Raw genomic sequence first — 20,797 nt, 5'->3', positions numbered from 1 at the left:
CCGAGAGAACCTCCCGTCCTCCTCTGGCGGCGTCGCTTCCTTAACCTTTTGATGGGATTCCTTTGCGTCCTTTCAGTCCCACCCAAAAGCTAGTTTTCCCACGAAGCCCTTCCCGACACCCCACATCAGCCCTCTCCACTGTCCCAAAGCGCTTTTCTCCCGCTCCTCGAATTCACCAGTCACGGATCTAGGCGCGTTTCCCTTCTTAGCCGGCGGTGTCCTATCAGCAAACACGTGACAAACCGCCGCGGGCCCACAGGGACAGTGCCAATTCTCCTCAGTCTTCAATACGGAGCTTTCCACGTAGTAGGCATTTAATCAGTATTTGGTGAAGTAATGGAACCTTTCTCCCCCAAACTATGTTCCTGGCTCCGCCCCAGTTCCTCTTTCTACACACTTATTTGGAATATGTACTGTTCTCTGGACTCCATTTCCCAGAATCCTTCAGGCCGTGCTCTCTGCTACGCCTCCATTTCCCAGAATCCCTGAAAAGTAATTGACCGACCCTCGGATCCCCTCACCTGGTCCTGGGGCTTCTGCCTAAGCATTGCCCTGAGGAGCGGGGGTCAGGCGTGCAGGAGCAGGTGTCCATGACTGGGCAGGGCGGGGGAGGGGACTTCGTTCCAGAGGCCGCTGGGCAAGAGCCTGGCAGGGACCCGGGGCCGGTGACCTGCACGTGTGAGTGTGCGTGCTTGCCGTCGGGCTTGGGTGGGATTGGCTGTGTATGGGTGGGTGTGAGAGGGAAGGGAAGGGGCTCCGAGACCCTGGGGGAGGGCAGGGCGCTCTGCGAGCGAATCCGCCTGTGGCTCTCTCTTGGGAGCCCGGGGGTCTGGCCATCACCAGGGACTTGGAGCTCTGTCCCAGGTACCAGAGCCGGGGCTTTGTGTCCGCCGAGCTGAAGGCTGGCCTCAGCGTGCTGGACGGGGCGGGGCCAGCAGGTCCCTGGGGAGGTTGTGGGTGCGATCCGGAGGTGGCTTCGGGAGTCGGTCAACAAACACTTAGCGTGTGCCAGGACTCTGCCCAGAGCCGGGGATAAATGAAGCAAAAACGTAGTCGTTGCCCTCGGGCTGCGCATCTCCTCAGGGGAGGCAACAGGTCAATCGCTGGGCACTTCCGATATTCTGTAGCATCTGGATATGCGTTTGTGTTTATTGAGATACCGTACCCTCAGGTCCGATGGGAGCTGAGCCTGGAAGGAAGGCAGAGACCCAGGGCGGGGAGCCCTGAGGAGGGAGCCATCCGGAACTGATACTAACAGTAACAGCGTTCATATACCTTCTGTGTCATCTCCTTTGTGTTCTCAGCAACACTGGGAGGCAGCTGCTATCCTTATCCCCACTTTGCAGATTAGAAAACTGAGGTTCAGCAACTTGCCCAGAGACCCAAGTTAAAGAAGTGTCTAGGCAGGATTTCTGACTGATCTAGTGACTGTTCACTGTATCGCTTAGCTATCTGTCTGCTGCCTTTATTCTCCTTCTACCTTTGGGCAGCCTTCCTCTCCCCTTACCCCCAGAAGCCTGGGGCTAGTATCCCCTGCAGCTCTGGCTCTGTGTGTGTACTGGGTAAAAGAACAGGGCACCATCCTGGAAGATGATTTCATGCCTAGTTGAGTGTCCAGCTTCAGTTTGTCAGCAAACATTTATGAATTACCATCTGTGTGCGGGGATCCCAAGGATGACAGAAATAGCCCTCAAAACGCTCACACTCCCCCTGTGCAGGGAGTGGGGTCAGACTGGCTCTGGGCAGGGCCCTGGGCTAATGTGTGACTGTCAGCCTTTGCTGAGGGTTCAGGGCTGTTTGCTGGGCCTCCTGGCAGACATTTCCTTGTCTCTGGCCCCCAGCCCCCAAAGGCAAGTCCACAGAGCACCAGTAGTGCCCCAGCTCTGCAGAAAGGTGGAGGGATTGGAAAGTAGCCAGACCTTCAGTGTAGACATCTATAGAAAGAGCCTGTCCTGGAGCTTTGGGGGATGGAGAGAGGCCCCATTGTAGGGGCTGGGGGTGGGGGGAGAAAGGATTTGGAAAAAGGCCCAGCATTAAGGCTGGCCTTGAGGAGGGGCAACCACGGAGGCCTCCTGGTACCTGATGCTTGAAGAGATAGGTGAGACGGTCTGGAATTGGGAGGGGGGAGAGACCCCAGCTCCATGGGGGGTGATAGGGAGCTCAGATGTCAGGATGCCCCTCCTGATTCTCCGTGCCTCAAACTCCTTTCATAGGGTCCCAGATTTAGAGCTAGAAGGGACCTTAGAATTCTCCACCTCCCTTTCATGCTCCCCGTCCTGAATCTCATTTCTCCACAAGGGGGCCCAAGGCTGAGTCCAGTTCTGTCCAGGTGCAATCCTGTTGTCCCTGCTCCCTCTGGGCCCCACAGAACTACACTCTTCTTACTCTTCTGATGTAAGAGAGGGAAGAGCAGGCCTCCATGGCTCAGTGAGTGAAGGCAGTGGAGATGGCTCAGTGGGTAGTGTGCTGGCCTTAGAGTCAAGGAGACCCAAGTCTGATTCTGCCTCTAATGCTTCCTACCCACACGACCTTGTCCTTCCATGACCTTCCATGGTCCTTCCGTGACCAAGTCACTTCCATGGAATGCATGAACGAAGTCTTTTAATGGCTGTGTTCCAATATAACTGGTGTCCTTTGTAATCCTCTGCACCTCGAGACACGAGTGTGAGGAGGGCCCAGGCTGCAGCAGACCGACTGCCCAGGGAGCCCAGGACACACATCAGGTCCAGGGCCCTAGGCTAGAAGACCTCCCCGCTAGGTCCCAGGCTGTGTGCCCTTAGACAAAGCACTTAATATCTCAGTGCCCTAGACAACTCTCTTAGACTGGGAGAGGCTGAGTATTTGCTCGAGGTAGGATCCTCAGTGGGAGCTTCTGACATGAGTGAAATCACAAGTGTTCCCCTCCGCCCCAACCACGAAGCAACTGAGGCACAGAGACTTTGTACCTGGGGGGTACCCCCCAGGTCATAGTGGGAAGTGCTATGAACTGGGAACCTGCCCAGCTGGGCCCAGGAGCCATTGGGGCGATCTGGCTGGGCTTGGTGAGGCTTTTATGATGCCTCCCTCTGGAGGGACTGTGGGGCTTCCAGCCAGCTGGTGTGGGGGGACCTGCACCCTGGTGAGTCTGGGATCTGCCCTGCAGGACTGGACTCTTACCTCCTTTCTTTCCCCCCCCAGCCCTGGTTTCTCAAGACTTTGCCCTTCTCCAGAAGAGAACAGTGAAGGAGGAGGTGGAAGGAGTGACTTCTGGACGCCTGATGGCCGGGTCACAGGTTGGTTAGGCTTTTTTGCCTCTTCTGAAATGACTGTCTTACTTCTCAGGCTTTTCTTTGTCCTGGGCTGGCACCTTGCAATCAAGTCCAAGCCAAATCTTGCTACTCTGTATTCTGTTCCCCAAGTGGGAACATCTGATTTAGGAAGATTTATCTTCCTGACTTCAAATCTGGCCTCAGATATTTAATACCTATATGACCTTGACCAAGTCACTTTACCCTATTTGCCTCAGTTTCCTCATCTGTAAAATGAGCTGGAGAAGGAAATGGCCAACCACTCCAGTGTAAAGGGTAAATTTTGGGGTTTTGACTAATATTATACTGATGGTTGCCAGGGATTTAATTCAATCCCAATAAAAATACTCAAGTCAGTTTGGGAATTTTATGGTGATTTAATTAAAATAGGGAGAAGAAATTAAGAAGAAGAGAGAAAGAGAAAAGGGTATAAGATTTCTCCGGCCTAGCCTAAGCCAAGGGGAGTTCAGAGAACTCAGGCACGAGGTCTCCTCAGAAGATAAAAACTAGCTCGGCGTCCTAAGAGGATAGTGTTTGGAAAGGTAAAGGAAAAAAATAAGAATCAGCCTAAACTCACTCACCTAGCACACTCACGCCAAGTTGCCAAGACGCCAAACTCATCCCAGCACAAAGAGCCAGAGCCACGTCTCTGTGAAAGAGCCAGAGCCACGTCCAAACGAGGCCGGCCAGAGGAAGTGACGTGAATATATAAACCGTTTTTTATATCACTTCCTGTGTTTCACATGTACCAATGGTAGGTTAAGCTTGACTTAGGACAGCCCAGGGGGTCTGTCAGTTGTTTCTGATTTGTCACTTGCTAGCACATGTCTGTCATAGGCCATCTTCCTCAACACTTAATCCTTAAGTAGGGGTGTAAACATTCCTGTTTGTTAGGATTTTTAAAACTAATCAGGGCATAGAAAATCTTAAATTCACACCAGTATCTCTGCTAAGAAAATCCCAAGTAGGATCATGAAGAGTCAGACACAACCCAAAGTGTATAAGTTTAACTCTTTCTTCCCAGCTCCACTCATCTTAGCTTTGATTATTCTGGTTTATTTTTGTCACGTTAGTTGATGTAAAGCAGTACTTCATGGGTTAATTTTTTATTCCTTTAGTAATTGGTGATGCTGAACATTTTTCAATTTTCAATTTCAAGTTCAATTTAATATTTGTAGCCAGATGGCTCAGTGGACAGAGCACTGATTCTGGAATTAAGAAGACCTGAGTTCAAATCTGGTCTCAGATACTTGCAAGCTGGGTGAACCAGGGCAAGGTACTTGAATACTGCCTCAATTTTCTCAACTGTAAAATGAAGATAATAATAACAACTATTAGAGATAAAAAAATCTCTGGGCCATCATTCTGAGCCGAAGGTCCAAACTTTAATTCTGGTAAATTAAGGCTGGAGATCTCACCACATCCAGCCCATGGCAAAGACCCACATAGACACCCAACAGTCTGTTTTATTCGATTTTGACAGATGGTTAGCATAAGCCATTAACACAGCAGAAGGTACAGAGGATGCTAAGAAACATGTAATCGTGTTTGGTAACAGGGGCTGGAATGTTGGATATGAAGTCATAAGTTCAACACAAGGTCAGGATAAGAAAGCTTGATTAATCCTCCAGAACTATCATACTACTTAGGTCAAAGTGACCTGTCTTGACCATAATGCTCGGGGGAGCCTGGAGTTGGCATAAATCTTCACGGGATCACACACTACCTGGACACGCCAAGGCTGTCTTCATATGATCTCATCAGGCCAGCCGTCCACTCACCGTGTTTCCCAATGAACCCAGCTCCTTTGGTGTGGTCTTCGACTTCCCTAGATAACCACACAGACCCGAAGTTCTTGTTCCTCCAGCAGAAGCTCGTAGTTGCTCTGATATTCGAATATGCCAAACTATATCCTTTCCAATACTACGGTTAATATTCTGTTCTTATAATTGATATCTTATACACAGTTAGAATAATACCTGAGTCTGACTAAAAATTATAATTGCAGTTACATATCTAAAGGATTATATGTGTTCATGATCAATAACATAAAGTCAATAAAATAATTTTCTTTTCATACCTACCTCCTAGAGTTGTGAGGCTCAGATGAGGTAATATCCATAAACCTGAAAGCATGATTTATAAAAATGCTAGCTGTTATTATTATTACTAGATCAGTTTCTTAATTTGTCAACTGGTTGCCTTTCGGCCCTTTGTCCATTGTGATTAGATACTGGACAGATTTGTATCAATTGCCCATAAATTCTACAAAATGAAACTTTTATTATTCATATACAAAAGGAATAATTTCCCATTTGATTTTATTTAAAAATTTTCCTGCCTTTCATCAGACAGCTACTCAATTTATGTAATTGAATCTATTAATCTTATCCTCAATAAATTATTTTCTGTTTCTTTATGCTAAAATTTATTGATAGACTTTGTTTCGATACATCTGTGGCTTCTAGTAAATAATTCCCTGAATCCATAATACTGTCCACTCGAAGAAGAAAACTGTTCAGAAAAATTATCCCAAGTAATTGATAGTCCACGTAACTTTGAACTCTTCTTGCCTACCATTTGGGAACAGAAAGGATGTATGTTTCAGACTCAGTTATCTGGACCAGCCATTATACTTGTATTTTATTACAATCGGGTAAAAATTTAAAAATACTAAAAGGCAACTGAATTCATTTTCCATACAAATGAATTGAATTGACGTGGTGTGATGTGACAATTGAAATGACATGAATTCATAAATTGCTTGTTTTTAATTGTCTAATTGTTTTTAAAACCTTACATTATTGTAATAAATGTGTACATATCTTATCTCTTTTAATCCTCACAATAAACCTGTGTGGCAGATTTTACAGATGGGGAAACTGAGTCAGAATGGTTAAGTAACTTGCCCTGGGTCACACAGATAGTAAATGTCTAAGGCAGGATTCAAACTCGGGTCTTCTTGATTCTCATGCTCAGTGTTCTATCTACTTTGCATTAACATTGCATTGAATCTGATTCAAAACAAAACAAAGGTATCGCTCTCAAATCCTGAGCCATTTGATAATGTCAAGGGCTTTGGTGATAAGAAACAATCAGGACACAAATGGCAGACTGGGTCTTGATGGAAGACCTCCTCCAGGGATGGGGAGCTCACTACCTTCTGGGAAAGGCTGTTTCATTTTTGGATGGCTCTGCTGGGTGAGGAAGCTTTTCTTTGCCCTCGACTTAAATGCCTCTTTGTGAGTTTGACCCGTTGCTTGGGGATCTGCCCTTTGGATCCAAGCAGTCAGTCTCCATGGGATGGTCCTTCAGATACTTGGAAGACAAAATCAGACCTTCCTTGAGTCTTCTCTTTTCTGTGGTCAGCATAGCCTGTTCCTTCCACCAATCCCCATTTATCCCTTCATCCTCCTTATGGCCTGTCCATCTCTGCCCTTTAAATAAAAACAATAGCTAACATTCTGCAATGCTTACTGTGTGCCAGGCACTGGGTGAAGCACTTTCCCAGATATGATCTCATTTGATCCTCACAGCCATCCTGGCAGGTAGGTGCTATTGTCTCCATTTTACAGATGAGGAAAGTGAGGCAAATGGATGTTAAATGACTTGCCCAGGGTTCTATAGTAAGCGATCAAGGCCAGGTTTCAACTCAGATTCCAGTCCTGACTCTACACTGTCACCTACCTAAAAATCTTATGAATCCTCGAAGGTCCTCCAACCACGGCCCCACTGGTGAGCCGTGATCTTCCCTTGGCTTGGAAGAAGGGAAGATGGGCACTGGGGATACCTGGTAGAAAGGGGGTGTGGTTTGAGGTCACAGTCATTTACATCCAGAGGTAGAACAAACCTCACCTGCAAATCTATGATCTACAGCCTCATAAACTGGTAAAAGGGCTTAATACGTGCTCATTGACTGACTGTCCCCCAAACCCTGAGGTCAGAAATGGAGTGATTTATCTAATTAGAAAATAGTGCAAGAAGGGGATCACTGGAGTTTGAGGTGGAGAATGTGGATGACACGATTAAACCTTTAGGGAAAAGTCTTAGGCTGGATTTGAACTCAAGTCTTCCAAACTCCAGACCAAGCACTCCATCTGCTGTGCTACCCAAATGTTTGCTCTTTCAGGAATCTGTGACATTCCAGGATGTGGCTGTGGACTTTACCCGGGAGGAATGGGGACACTTGGAGCCAGCTCAGAAGGATCTGTACAGGGATGTGATGCTGGAGAACTATCAGAACTTTGTCTCCCTTGGTAAGGACAGCTTGCCCTTGTGGGTGGGCCTTGGATCATTGGAGAATTGGAAACAGTTCTGAAGCCCCTGCTAGGGGCAAGGAAGGTGCTAGGTGTTGGGGAGGCAAAGATAGAAACAAAACTCTAGCTTCAAGGAGTTTCCATTTGATTTGTGAGATACAACACAGACCGATTGATCTTCTCAAAATGTTCAGCAGTGCCAGGTATATATGTATATATATAAATTTATTTTTACTTGAAAATTTTTACTTAATTAATTTAGAATATTTTTCCATAGTTACATGAATCATGTTCTTTCCCTCCCCTCCTCCTACCCCCTCCTGTAGCCAACACACAATTCCACAATCTATCATTGATTAAGACCTATTTCCATGTTATTAATATTTGCACTAGGGTGATCGTTTAGAGTCTACATCTCATCATATCCCCATCGACCCGTGTGATCAGGCAGTTGTTTTTCTTCTGTGTTTCCGCTCCCACAGTTCTTTCTCTGGATGTGGAGAGCATCTTTCTCATAAATCCCTCAGAATTGTCCTGGATCATTGCATTGCTGCTAGTAGAGAAGTCCATTACATTCAATTGTGCCACAGTGTATCAGTCTCTGTATAATGTTCTCCTGGTTCTGCTCCTTTCGCTCTGTATCACTTCCTGGAGGTCGTTTTGGTTCACATGGAATCCCTCCAGTTCATTATTCCTTTGCGCACAATAATATTCCATCACCAACATATGCCACAGTTTATTCAGCCATTCCCCAATCAAAGGGCATTCCTTCATTTTCCAGTTTTCCAATTTTTTTTCACCACAAAGAGTGGAGCTATGAATATTTTAGTACAGATATTTTCCCCAATTATTTCTTTGGGGTACAAACCCAGCAGTAGTATGTCAGCAGCGCCATATTGTCTCCCATAGTAGTGCACTTAAAACATGATTCAGTTTACAGAAACCTTATTGGTTTTAGCATAGAACACAAAATCCCCAGCCCAGCCTTTAGAGTCAGCCCTACACATTAGGGCCACCATCACTTTTCCAGACTTATTTATTTCATTATATGCTCTTTCTATGCCAATCAAACCAGGCGGTGAGTGGTACCCTGGGCGTATCGTTCCACCTCCAGCTTCCAAGTCTCTCCATGTCATCTGTGGCCACCTCTTAGAATCTGGAGCTTCCTTCAAAGGGGCTTCACCTGCTACAAGCAACCTCTGCCAGTCCCTCCCATTGGCAGTGCCCATTTCTCTCTACAGTAATTTCTATAATTTTATATTAACTTATCTTGATCTGTGCCATATCCAAGGCAGAACAGCAGTAAAGGCTAGGCAATGGGATTGAGTTATTTGTGCAGTGTCTGAGGCCACATTTCTAGCCCTGGCTCTCCATCTACTGAGCCACCTAGCTGCCCCCCAGGGATATTCTTAAAGGGGTCAAATCCCCTCATTTCTTAGAGCCAGGGAATGCCATGTTGATGCTACCTTTCAATTTTTGTCATTTTATTTCTAGAACCTAGCGGGATACCTGGCACATACATAGTAGACATTTAAATGGTTGAACTGAATTTCCAAGTGTAAATTTCTCCCATAAGGTCTCAGTATCCTCCACTTCATGCCATCTGTGATTCAGGCAAATTGGGCTGTGGATATTCTCCCACACAATTCTCCATATCCTACCTCCATGCCTTTGCACAGTTTGTCCCGTGTGCCTGGAATATACTTCCCGCTCACCTCTGTTCCTTAGAATCTCTAGAGTTTCTTTCAAAGGTCAGCTCCAGTGCCTTTTCTGACCCTCTCTGGCTACTAGTGCCTCTCTCTCTGACTGTGTCTTGTATTTACTTTAAAAAATATGTTTTATCCTTATTTTATTTTAATAACAATTGCATTTTCTTTGTATGTGCTTATAAATCTACATGCTGTCCCCTCCTCTAGAGCCTGTTTCGTTTTTCTCCTTGCATCCTGGGGCCTTCTGCATTCGGCGCCTGGTGCACAACTGGCTATTAATAAGTGCTTTGTCCATGGATCGCTTGGTTATCTGAATACAGATGTGAAAGGCTCCTATTCTCTTGGTTGGGGTGGGCCAAAATGGGTTCGTTTTCTTTGAACCCGAGTTCACCCAGGGATCCATCCTCCATATGTCCTAGGAACTCAGGCGAGCGTTCTTCAGAAGTCCTTTGCTACTGCCCCTGGCATGTGTAGCCTGCCACCTTTCCCCTAAGTGAAAGAATTCAATTTGGGCAGCATTTATGAAGTGCCTACTATGGGCCAGACACTTCCCTGCCCTCAGGGAGCTCCCAGAGTGACAGCGGGGACAATGTGAGTGAATGTAGACAATGATGAAGGAAAGCTGTGAAATGACTCAGAGAAGGCGCTGAAATGGCCCTCTGGTGTCACCTCTTCTTGCTTGTGAGCAGGGCTTCCAGTGTCCCAGCCAGATGTGATTTCCCAGCTGGAGAGAGGGGAAGCCCTGTGGCTCCTGGAGGCAGATGTCCCACGATGCACTTTTCCAGGTAAGTGATGGAGGACCAGGAAACCGGAGTGCTGAAAGCTCAGACACTTCCCAGCCTGGACAGAAGGGCTGCTACGGCTTTAGCCTGAGGCCACTTGCATACGCTTCTCTGCCACTGGCCAAGGACGTTCCTGGCATCTCACTTGTCACATTCTCAGAGAAAGAGGCGGGTCTTCTTCCCCCAACCCAGACCCTCAAACGTTCACCCGAACAGTCATGGAAGCTCAGAGCTGAGGAGGGAATCAGAGGCCGCTTGGTCCATGCTATGCCTGAGCAAGAATTCCGTCTCTGTCAGTACATGTCAATACATGGTGTTGTGTCAATCACGGGAATACGTGGTATTGATTTTAAGAAGGAAGGTAAGGACTTAAAAAAGAAACACTGCCGGGTGGTTGGTTAAATTCTAGATATTGGCTGCTTTTGGCATCTACCCGTTCAGAAATCCTCCCAAAAGAGGTTAGTTTTGCCAGTGTGTTCCAATTGAACCCGTGCTTTTTTCCCCACTAAAGGCTCACAAAACGTCTATTTTAGAAGTGTTCTCTCACAGATAGCTTCAGGCTTCAGGCTGCTCTGTAGTTTCCCTAGCTTGTTTCCTATTACTCTCAATGCAGATATTTTCCAAAGATTGCCCACAGGGATTCTCTGATGATCTGAATGTCATCGTATCATAAAACAATAAAAATAAAATCAACATAAAATGATATGAATCAATTCTTTCCATCCCCTGGAGTCTTGTACATTTAGCCCTGGATAGTTACTCTGTTCCTATATTCTTACCTGTTTCTGCCTTCCATTTCCTCTTGAAAATCTCTATTCTACCTTTTCCAAAGTGACTGTTCTTTTGTGTATTTTTTTAAAAAGCCCTTACCTTTTGTCTTAGAATTAATACTAAGGATCAAGTCCAAGGAGGAAGAGCAGTAAGGGTAGGCAACTGGGGTTAAGTCATTTGCCCAGGGTCCCATAGCTAGGAAGTACCAGAGGCCAGATTTGAATCCAAACCTCTCATCTCTAGGCCGGACACTATCCATTGAGCTACCTCGTTACCCCTCATGTAGTTTTATCAAATAACAAATATGTGCCAAACATTGCGCTGGGTTCTGTGGTTACAAAGACAAAGGTAAAACAGGTTTTGCCCTCAAGGAGCTTACATTCTGAGGGAGGAGATCACATTCACACAAACAGGCTTATGCCCCCCACCAAAAAGGCACAAGATAACCTTGCTGGGTGCTAGCTAAAGGGACCAGGAAAGAACTCATGCAGAAGGTTGTTTTGGAACAAACATCATTCTCTTTCATAAGGATAGAATCTTGGTCTTATAAAATAACTTCTCTTTTTCTGAGCACAGAATCACTGATTTCTTGTCATTTCCCCTCTTTTTTTTCCCAGTTTCCTTTACTCAAAACATAAGCTATGAAACCAAGAAGTTAATTCCAGAGAAGAGTATTTCTATGAGAGAGTCTACTAGGAAGAAATTCACAAAGGATGATCCTTGGCATCTCAAGTTAGAAGAAACTTGGGATTGTGATGTCAGGTTGGCCGGACCAAAGGGCAGTACAGAGAGACAGCATTGTCGGTCAACAGGGACTCACAGAAAACCTTTGGATGAGTTAAGTGTTCGTGAATTTGGAGGAAAATTCAACCTAGTGTCAGTTCTTCCACAACAGACCGATCCAGTAAGAAAAAGTCTTCATAAATATACAATTGAAAAAAGCTTTGAACAGTTTTCAGGACTAAGTAAACATTGTAAACTCTCCTTAGGGAAGACATTTTCTAAGTATAATAAGTGTAAGAAGCCCTTCAGTTACCATTCAGACCTTATTCAATACCATAGAACACATTCAGGAGAGAAACCTCATAAATGTAATGAATGTGGGAAAGTCTTCAGCAACAATTCATGCCTTACTGTACATCAGAGAATTCATACTGGAGAGAAACCCTACAAATGTAATGAATGTGGGAAAGCTTTTAGCCAGAAAGGAAACCTGAATACACATAAGATAATTCATACTGGACTGAAACCTTTTGAGTGTAATCAATGCCAGAAAGCCTTTGGCAACAATTCCTCCCTTATTCTACACCAAAGGATTCATACTGGTGAGAAGCCTTTTGAATGTAATGTGTGTAGAAAGGCTTTTAGCCAAAGGGGATACCTTAAGCAACATGAGCGAATCCACACTGGAGAGAGACCCTTCGAATGTAATGAATGTGCAAAAACTTTCAGCAATAGTTACCACCTGACCCGACATCAAAGCATTCATACTCGAGTGAAACCGTATCTATGTAATGAATGTGGAAAAGCCTTCAGCCAGCAGGAGTACCTTAACAAACATAAAAGACTCCACAATGGGGAGAAGCCTTTTGAATGTAATGAATGTGGCAAAGCCTTCAGTGACAATCACCAACTCACTCGGCATCAAAGTATCCATTCTCGAGAGAAGCCTTATGTATGTAAGAAATGTGGGCAAGCCTTCAGTAATAGTTCCCGCCTCAGTGAGCATCAGAGAAATCATGCTCGAGGAAAACCTTATAAATGTGATGAATGTGATAAAGACTTCAGGCACAGCTCATCTCTTGTGCAACACCAGAGGATTCATACTGGAGAGAAACCCTTTCAGTGTCATGAATGTGAGAAAGCTTTTAGCCAGAGGGGAGATCTTAATAAACATAGGAGAATTCATACGGGAGAGAAACCTTTTCAGTGTCATGAATGTGGGAAAGCCTTCAGTCAGAGAAAATACTTGACTGAACATCAGGAAATTCATTCTCAAGAGAAACCCTATAAATGTAATGAATGTGGGAAAGCTTTCAGTAGGAAAAAATACCTTTCTGAACATCAAGGAATTCATTCACGAGAGAAACCTTTTAGATGTAATGAATGTGGGAGAAATTTTAGCATAAAGAAATTCTTTATTAATCATCAGAGAATTCTTCATCCTAAAGAAAAACCCCGTGAATGTAATGAGTGCAGGGAGGTCTTCAACAGCATTGCATCCTTTATTGACCATCAGAGAATTCATATTGGAGAGAAACCTTTCCGGTGTAATGAATGTGGGAAAACCTTCAGCAACAATTACCGCCTTAATCAACATCAAAGAATTCATACTGGAGAGAAATCTTATGTATGTAGTGAATGTGGGAAAGCTTTCATTCAGAGAGGAGATCTGACAAAGCATCAGAGAATTCATACTGGAGAGAAACCTTTTCAGTGTAGTGAATGTGGTAAAGCTTTCAACCGGAGTGGAAACTTTAAGCAACATCAGAGAATTCATACTGGAGAGAAGCCCTTTGAATGTGATGAATGTGGAAAGATGTTCAGGCAGAGGCAAAACTTTACTACACACAAGAAAACACACTGTTGAAAAACCCAATGAAATATTGCAATCTGGGGAAAACCTTTAGCCTGAAGGAACATTCTAAGAATACCAGAGAATTTATGCACTACACATGGAATGAATGTTGTGTATAATTGAAAATTTGTTACCCTAAAAAAGAACTACATTTCCTGGGAGCCCACCAACTTCCTGTCATTACGTACTTCCTGTAGACAAGGGATATTAGGCAGTGATGCGGAGGGTCCCAGCCTCTTTGGCTTGCAGCAAGCATGGTTGTGGTGGTAAGAGTGGAGATTTTAAATGGGCTAATCAGCCATGGGCACGTGGTCTTTATTTTGTATCCTCTTTATTCCTTGGTTTCTAATGATCATTAATCAATCTTCAAAAATATCGTATTTTTATTATTGAGATTTAATTTTAATTTTTACATTTTTGGTAACTAGAAGTTGGAGAAAAAATTCTTTTTTTTAAAGATAGCCTAGATAAAATTTTAAGCCATGTTTCTTCTAACCCCCCCCCCCCCCCCCCAACTCCAAACTCTACTGGAGCTTCCGCCCTGTTCCTGATGTTTTTTTTTCTTCTTTTCCTACTTTTTGCTAGGTTATCCTCCTTATGGGCCCAGCTATTTTTAGTTTGAGACTCTTTTTGGAGAAGAGATAAGATGCTTCTCTCAGTTCCTTAGTTCCTTGCTGTTGCCTCTGGTGTTGCTGATACGGCTTGCTCTTGCTCCTTCCCCAGCCTGTGAATTTTAAAAATCTCCATCTTGGTCTAGCACCCAAAAATTGTGCACACCCACACTACACGGGCATGTGCTAGTTGAGGACAAATCAGAAATAACTAACTGCCCACCTGGGCTGTCCTAAGCCAAGCTTGAGCCACCATTGGCACTTGTGAGGCACAGGAAGTGACGGAGAAAGCAGCCTCTGGAATTCGCTCACTTCCTGTAGAGAGGTCTAGACGGGAGTTCGTGCTAGAAGCTTGAGCAAGGTGGAGGCCCGCAGACAGCTTCCCTTCAGATCAGTCACGTGAGTCAAGGACTGTTTCCTTCTCTACCTTGGCCCTTTGGGCCTAAACTCCCTCTGGCTCCCTGCTAGAGGTTGAGTAAAACCCTTTCCCTTTTCTCCTCTCTCCTTTTCTCCCTCTCCTTTTTCTTACTCCCATTGTGATTAAACCCACAATAAATTCCATCCTGACTTGAGTATTTCATTTTAGGAATTTCATAAGTAAATTCCTTGGCGGCCACAGTTTTAATATAACAATCTTAAAAGGTGAAATTTTCACTACAACAAGCCCCAACCCCAGCCCTGGCCCTGACTGCTGTTGATTCTGCTGAGTTGCTGATTGCTGCCACAAAGAAGCTAGGAGTCCTTGGCTCTCAGGACAGTTGGTAAAAATTGGGGTGGGCTTTCCTTAGGCAATAATTAGCCTACACATGGCAGGGGACCTGGGGGTGAGGGGAAGGAAAGAAGTTTCCTAAGTTTACTCTTCCAAACAGGAAGTAAAATTGCAAGCATGACATACTCTATGACAGAGCAGTACCTTGCCTATTTCAAACAGCTTCCAGTTTTAGGATGTTTTCTACCATTCATGGGTACATTGATCCTTTCACTTATCTTGCCTGAGAAATTCATCTCCCTACAACCCTTTGCCATTTGGGCCTGTCCAGTCTCTAAGATTCATCCAGTTTGAGATTCCTCAAACCCATGTTCTCCCTTGCTATGGGAAATACCAGAACTCTGATAAAAGGAATCTGAACGGATAGAGAAAGGAAGTTTAAAGAGACTGGAGGTGAAGATTTTAAGCCTTTTTCAGACTCCATTGTTTTATGAAAGTCTCTGTATTTTATTGTATTTTGCTGATTGTTTTGTTTAAGATTTAATTTTGTGGTTTTAAGTTCATATATTAATGTATTTAATACTATTCTGTTACATTCAATCTACTGTGTTTTAACTACTGTTATATTCCAATATTCCATTACCTTTCCCCTATAACTATACTGAAACAAATATTATTGACTAAGCCCATTTGAAAAAAAACAGCTTTTCTTCCATTTTGGCTTTGTTAATTGTCACATAGATGAAGGATGGACTTCACCAAAACTAGTTACAATTGTATAACAACCTTTGGAAAATTTAATGAGCTAAATATCTCAAATTTATTTTGAGTCTTTAGACATGATTAAAAAACATTTTTTTCAACAACTCTGATCATTTTTTTTTTGCCTCTGAGTTATTTGTAACAAGAGTTAAAGAGTCCATTTTAGTAGCTGAAGTGAAGCACTATTATAATTCCCACCTCTGCATTTGTAAGAATGTGAATGGATGGTACATAACAGTCTCATACCAAAGGAGCTGGGAAGTTGTTCCGAGGGTGTGGTGCCCCTGGACAGCTCCTGAGAGGGAGCATCTCCCATTTGTAACTCTTTAGCTTACTCTACCCTTCCACCAGAATGACCTAGACTCTTGGTGACATTTTTAGACCCAATATCAACAGTATAGAGGTTTGGTTTTTTTCTAGACTCCTCTGCCACATTTTTTTAGTGATGGCAGTAATAGAATTTAAAATAAAAATATGTTTGCCAACATTGAAAGATTTGCTAAATCTATAAAAAATTGTGACAAATATCCATCAATTCATAGGTTTTTAAATGTCATATAACAGATTCATGTAAAATATGATAGTGGGTTTGTTTGCTATTGTCATTAAATGGGCTATTATAACTTTGGGGATTTTGATACTTCATGAATGTGCATTACATGCTGTGCTACTGTTCTTTATAAAAAATTGTTAGTGGATCATGGCCAAGTTTGAAAAGGAAAAAGGTCTAATTTTTGGTGAGAAATCTTTGTATTCTACCTTTCTTAGCTGACACAGTGTGTCAATGATTATAAGTTATATATTTTTGATTTTTAAAACTTTTTTTAAAACATTATTTTATTTGGTCATTTCCAAACATTATTCATTGGAAACAAAGATCATTTTCTTTTCCTTCCCCCCCACCCTCCCACCTTTCCCATAGCCAACGCATGATTCCACTGGGTATCACATGTGTTCTTGATTCAAACCCATTTCTGTGTTGTTGGTATTTGCATTAGAGTGTTCATTTAGAAGCTCTCCTCAGTCATATCCCCTCCACCCCTGTAGTCAAGCAGTTGCTTTTCTTCAGTGTTTTTACTCCCACAGTTTATTCTCTGCTTATGGATAGTGTTTTTTAGATCCCTGCAGATTGTGCAGGGACATTGCATTGACCCTTATGGAGCAGTCCATTATCTTCGATTGTACCACAGTGTATCAGTCTCTGTGTATAATGATTTCCTGGTTCTGCTTCTTTCGCTCTGCATCACTTCCTGGAGGTTGTTCCAGACTCCATGGAATTCCTCCACTTTATTATTTCTTTTAGCACAGTAGTATTCCATCACCAACATATACCACATTTTGTTCAGCCATTCCCCAATTGAAGGGCATCCCCTCGTTTTCCAATTTTTGGCCACCACAAAGAGCGCAGCTATGAATATTCTAGTACAAGTCTTTTTCCTTATTATCTCTGGGGTACAAACCCAGCAGTGCTATGGCTGGATCAAAGGGCAGACAGTCTTTTATTGCCCTTTGGGCATAGTTCCAAATTGCCCTCCAGAATGGTTGGATCAGTTCACAACTCCACCAGCAATGAATTAGTGTCCCTACTTTGCCACATCCCCTCCAGCATTCATTACTTTCCATAGCTGTCATGTTAGCCAATCTGCTAGGTGTGAGGTGATACCTCAGAGTTGTTTTGATTTGCATCTCTCTGATTATAAGAGATGTAGAACACTTTTTCATGTGCTTATTAATAGTTTTGATTTCTTTGATTGAGAACTGCCTGTTCATGTCCCTTGCCCATTTATCAATTGGAGAATGGCTTGATTTTTTGTACAATTGATTTAGTTCTTTGTAAATTTGAGTAGTTAAACCTTTGTCAGAGGTTTTTATGAAGATTGCTTCCCAATTTGTTGATTTCCTTCTGATTTTAGTTACATTGGTTTTGTTTGTACAAAACCTTTTTAATTTGATGTATTCCAAATTATTTATTTTGCATTTTGTGACTCTTTCTAAGTCTTGCTTGGTTTTAAAATCTTTCCTTTCCCAAAGGTCTGACATGTATACTATTCTGTGTTTGCCTAATTTTCTTATCGTTTCCTTCTTTATGTTCAAGTCATTCACCCATTTTGAATTTATCTTGGTGTAGGGTGTGAGGTGTTGATCTAAACCTAATCTTTCCCACACTGTCCTCCAATTTCCCCAGCAGTTTTTATGAAATAGTGTATTTTTGTCCCAAAAGCTGGGTTTTCTGGGTTTGTCGTATACTGTCCTGCTGAGGTCACTTACCCCGAGTCTATTCCACTGATCCTCCTTTATGTCTCTTAGCTAGTACCAAATTGTTTTGATGACCACTGCTTTATAATATAGTCTGAGATCTGGGACTGCAAGGCCCCCTTCCTTTGTATTTTTTTTTTTCATTGTTTCCCTGCATATCTTTGATCCTTTGTTCTTCCAAATGAACTTTGTTATTATTTTTTCTAAATCAGTAAAAAAAGTTTTTGGAAGTTCAATGGGTATGGCACTAAATAGATAAATGAGTTTGGGTAGGATGGTCATTTTTATTATATTGGCTCATCCTACCCATGAACAGTTAATGTTTTCCCAATTGTTCAAGTCTAGTTTTAGTTGTGTGGAGAGTGTTTTGTAGTTGTGTTCATATAGTTCCTGTGTTTGTCTTGGCAGATAGATTCCTAAGTATTTTATTTTGTCTAAGGTGATTTTGAATTGGATTTCTCTTTCTAGTTCTTGCTGCTGAGCTGTGTTGGAAATATATAGAAATGCTGATGACTTATGTGGGTTTATTTTGTATCCTGCAACTTTGCTAAAGTTGTTAATTATTTCAATTTAAAATTTTTATTATTTTTTTTTGCTTGCATGTGCAATATAGTATTTCAATTAAAAAAATTTTTACATGTCACCAGTATTGAGATTTCCTTTAACTTTTTTGATTTTACAGTAATGTAAATTAAAAAAAATATATTTGCTATAATAGTAATATATACCCCAAAACTTTAGACTATGGAAACCTGCCATTTATTGATAAATGTTATGGGACTTTGCTTAATGATTTTGTCTGATTCCAGGAGAAGGGAATACAAAAAGAGCCATTATACAGTGCCAAGAAGTACAAGGTCAAAAAGGACCAAACCAATACAGGTAGGATTGATGAACTTCTAAGCCAAAATGAAAGGACTTATACCTAGTAGGAGACTCGAGGTTGCGGTGCTTGACAAATGTTAAGACGCAGGATGCCATGAATCCACACTCTTTGTGAAATACTCACAGATAAGTACCAAAGTTTGGCTATCATCTTGGCTCCTCCTATCCCTCAGAGTAAAGGTAAAAACAGACCAGGGAATGACAATTCCCTATCACACAAAAATCTAGTCCTTTTTTCTCTCTTATAGTATGGCAACTTCCTGTAGTGTTGGCTGCAAATGGGTAAGTGAAATATTACTGCATTTGTCCTACAGAATTGTGGGATAAGAAATTACCTTAATTGTGCCCTGATTCAAGGACCTCTTATAGGTTTATTTTCCTTTACTTAGAATTTTTTCACATAAGACTTTGATAGTCTATATTTCATACAGAAGTTATCTTTTCTCTTTTTTTTGGATTTTTTTTGGTGTTTTTGATTTCTCTTGCCAATTGATTCATATACCTCATAACTCAGCCTTGCATCCCTAAGTAATCCCTGTGTTTTTCAATACCATCTTCAGGGGCGTAATGTATAATTATTTTAAAATACAAAGTTTAAATTCTTTTGAGAGTAATTTTAGGTTAGGAAACATGCTACCTCTCCAAATCCAGAAAATGAACGATTTGGAGAACACATCGTGAAGATGCCTCCACAGACCACACACTCCACCAGAAAATCCAGAGTGAACTTTGGGAGGTGGTGATTTGAACTGTGTATGGTTGAATGCATTTGTTTTGTATGTACTCTTATGCCTAAGGGGACTGCCCCCAACTGGCTTTTTATCAATGTACCTAGCAATCATGGTTTTGTTCTTTTCCCTTTTATTCCCAGATTACTGTAATTTAAAAGTTGATTATGTTAAGTGATCAAATTGGGGAGACTAGCCCCCCAAATTGATCATCAGGGGGAATGTATAATTAAAAATCTGTTACCCTAAAAAATAACTACATTTCCTGGGAGCCCACTGACTTCTTGTCATTTTGTATTTCTTATAGACAAGGGATATTAGGCAGTGATATGGAGGGTCCTGGCCTCTTTTGCTTGCAGTGAGCCTGGTGGTGGTGGAAAGAGTGGGGATTTTAAATGGGAGCCATGGATACGTGGTCTTTGTTTTGTATCATCTTTATTCCTTGATTTCTAATGATCATTAATCAATCTTCAAAAATATAATATTTTTATTATTTGAGATTAATTTTAATTTTTACAGTTGAAAGTCTTCAACATGTGCTTATTCTTAGGAAACATGAAGGAATTCATATAAAAAACAGGAAAAATTTGTGGATTATAGTTTAACCCATATCAGATCCTAGAAATTAACTGTTAGGTATAATAATATAGGAGAAACTTCATAAAGACTTGTAAATTATTAAATCCTAGAGTCAAGATCTCAGATTTTGCAGTAAACTATAAAAATATTGTTTTGGTATTTTTAAGAGAGAAAAAGAACTATGTTCCTCTTTACATACACCCCTCCCACCTGTATGCACATTAGCTGCCATTTGGTGATAATTGGTTGGCATAAATTTAGGATTTGAAATAACACTTAAATTATGAGATCTCAAAATTTGTTTAGTAAAACATTTAGGTATTCTTTATGAACATAGTTCACTTTAGTGACTTTTTAGAGCCGAAGAACACAAAAAGATACAAGGTTGTGACTTAAAATGACTTTCTTGCCTATGACTGGGTTATTCTTAATATAACTATAAGTAAATTAGGCGAACACAGAATAGTATACATGTCAGACCTTTGGGAAGGGAAAGATTTTAAAACCAAGCAAGACTTAGAAAAAAAATCACAAAATGTAAAATAAATAATTTTGACTACATCAAATTAAAAAGTTTTTATACAAACAAAACCAACGTAACTAAAATCAGAAGGGAAGCAACAAATTGGGAAACAATCTTCATAAAAACCTCTGACAAAGGTTTAATTACTCAAATTTACAAAGAGCTAAATCAATTGCACAAAAAATCAAGCCATTCCCCAATTGATAAATGGGCTAGGGACACAAATAGGCAATTTTTATTTAAAGAAATCAAAACTATTAATAAGCACATGAAAAAGATTTCTAAATCTCTTATAATCAGAGAGATGCAAATCAAAACAACTCTGAGGTACCACCTCACACCTAGCAGATTGGCTAACATG

At 42.0% G+C, this 20,797-nt stretch overlaps 1 protein-coding gene across 1 annotated transcript; it reads left to right on the top strand.

The window, feature by feature from the left end:
- Positions 1-471: 471 nt before the first annotated feature.
- Positions 472-15,569, top strand: LOC100618962 (zinc finger protein 420-like). The gene is made up of 5 exons (XM_007492591.3): positions 472-678; positions 3,178-3,272; positions 7,417-7,543; positions 9,942-10,037; positions 11,423-15,569. Exons 1-5 carry the CDS (start codon positions 591-593, stop codon positions 13,393-13,395), a joined length of 2,379 nt encoding a protein of 792 aa, XP_007492653.2. The 5' UTR covers positions 472-590; the 3' UTR covers positions 13,396-15,569.
- Positions 15,570-20,797: the final 5,228 nt, after the last annotated feature.

The sequence above is a fragment of the Monodelphis domestica genome, chromosome 4, assembly GCF_027887165.1.
Source record: "Monodelphis domestica isolate mMonDom1 chromosome 4, mMonDom1.pri, whole genome shotgun sequence".
Taxonomy (NCBI): Eukaryota; Metazoa; Chordata; class Mammalia; order Didelphimorphia; family Didelphidae; genus Monodelphis; species Monodelphis domestica.
This window is presented reverse-complemented; position numbering and strand designations above follow the sequence as displayed.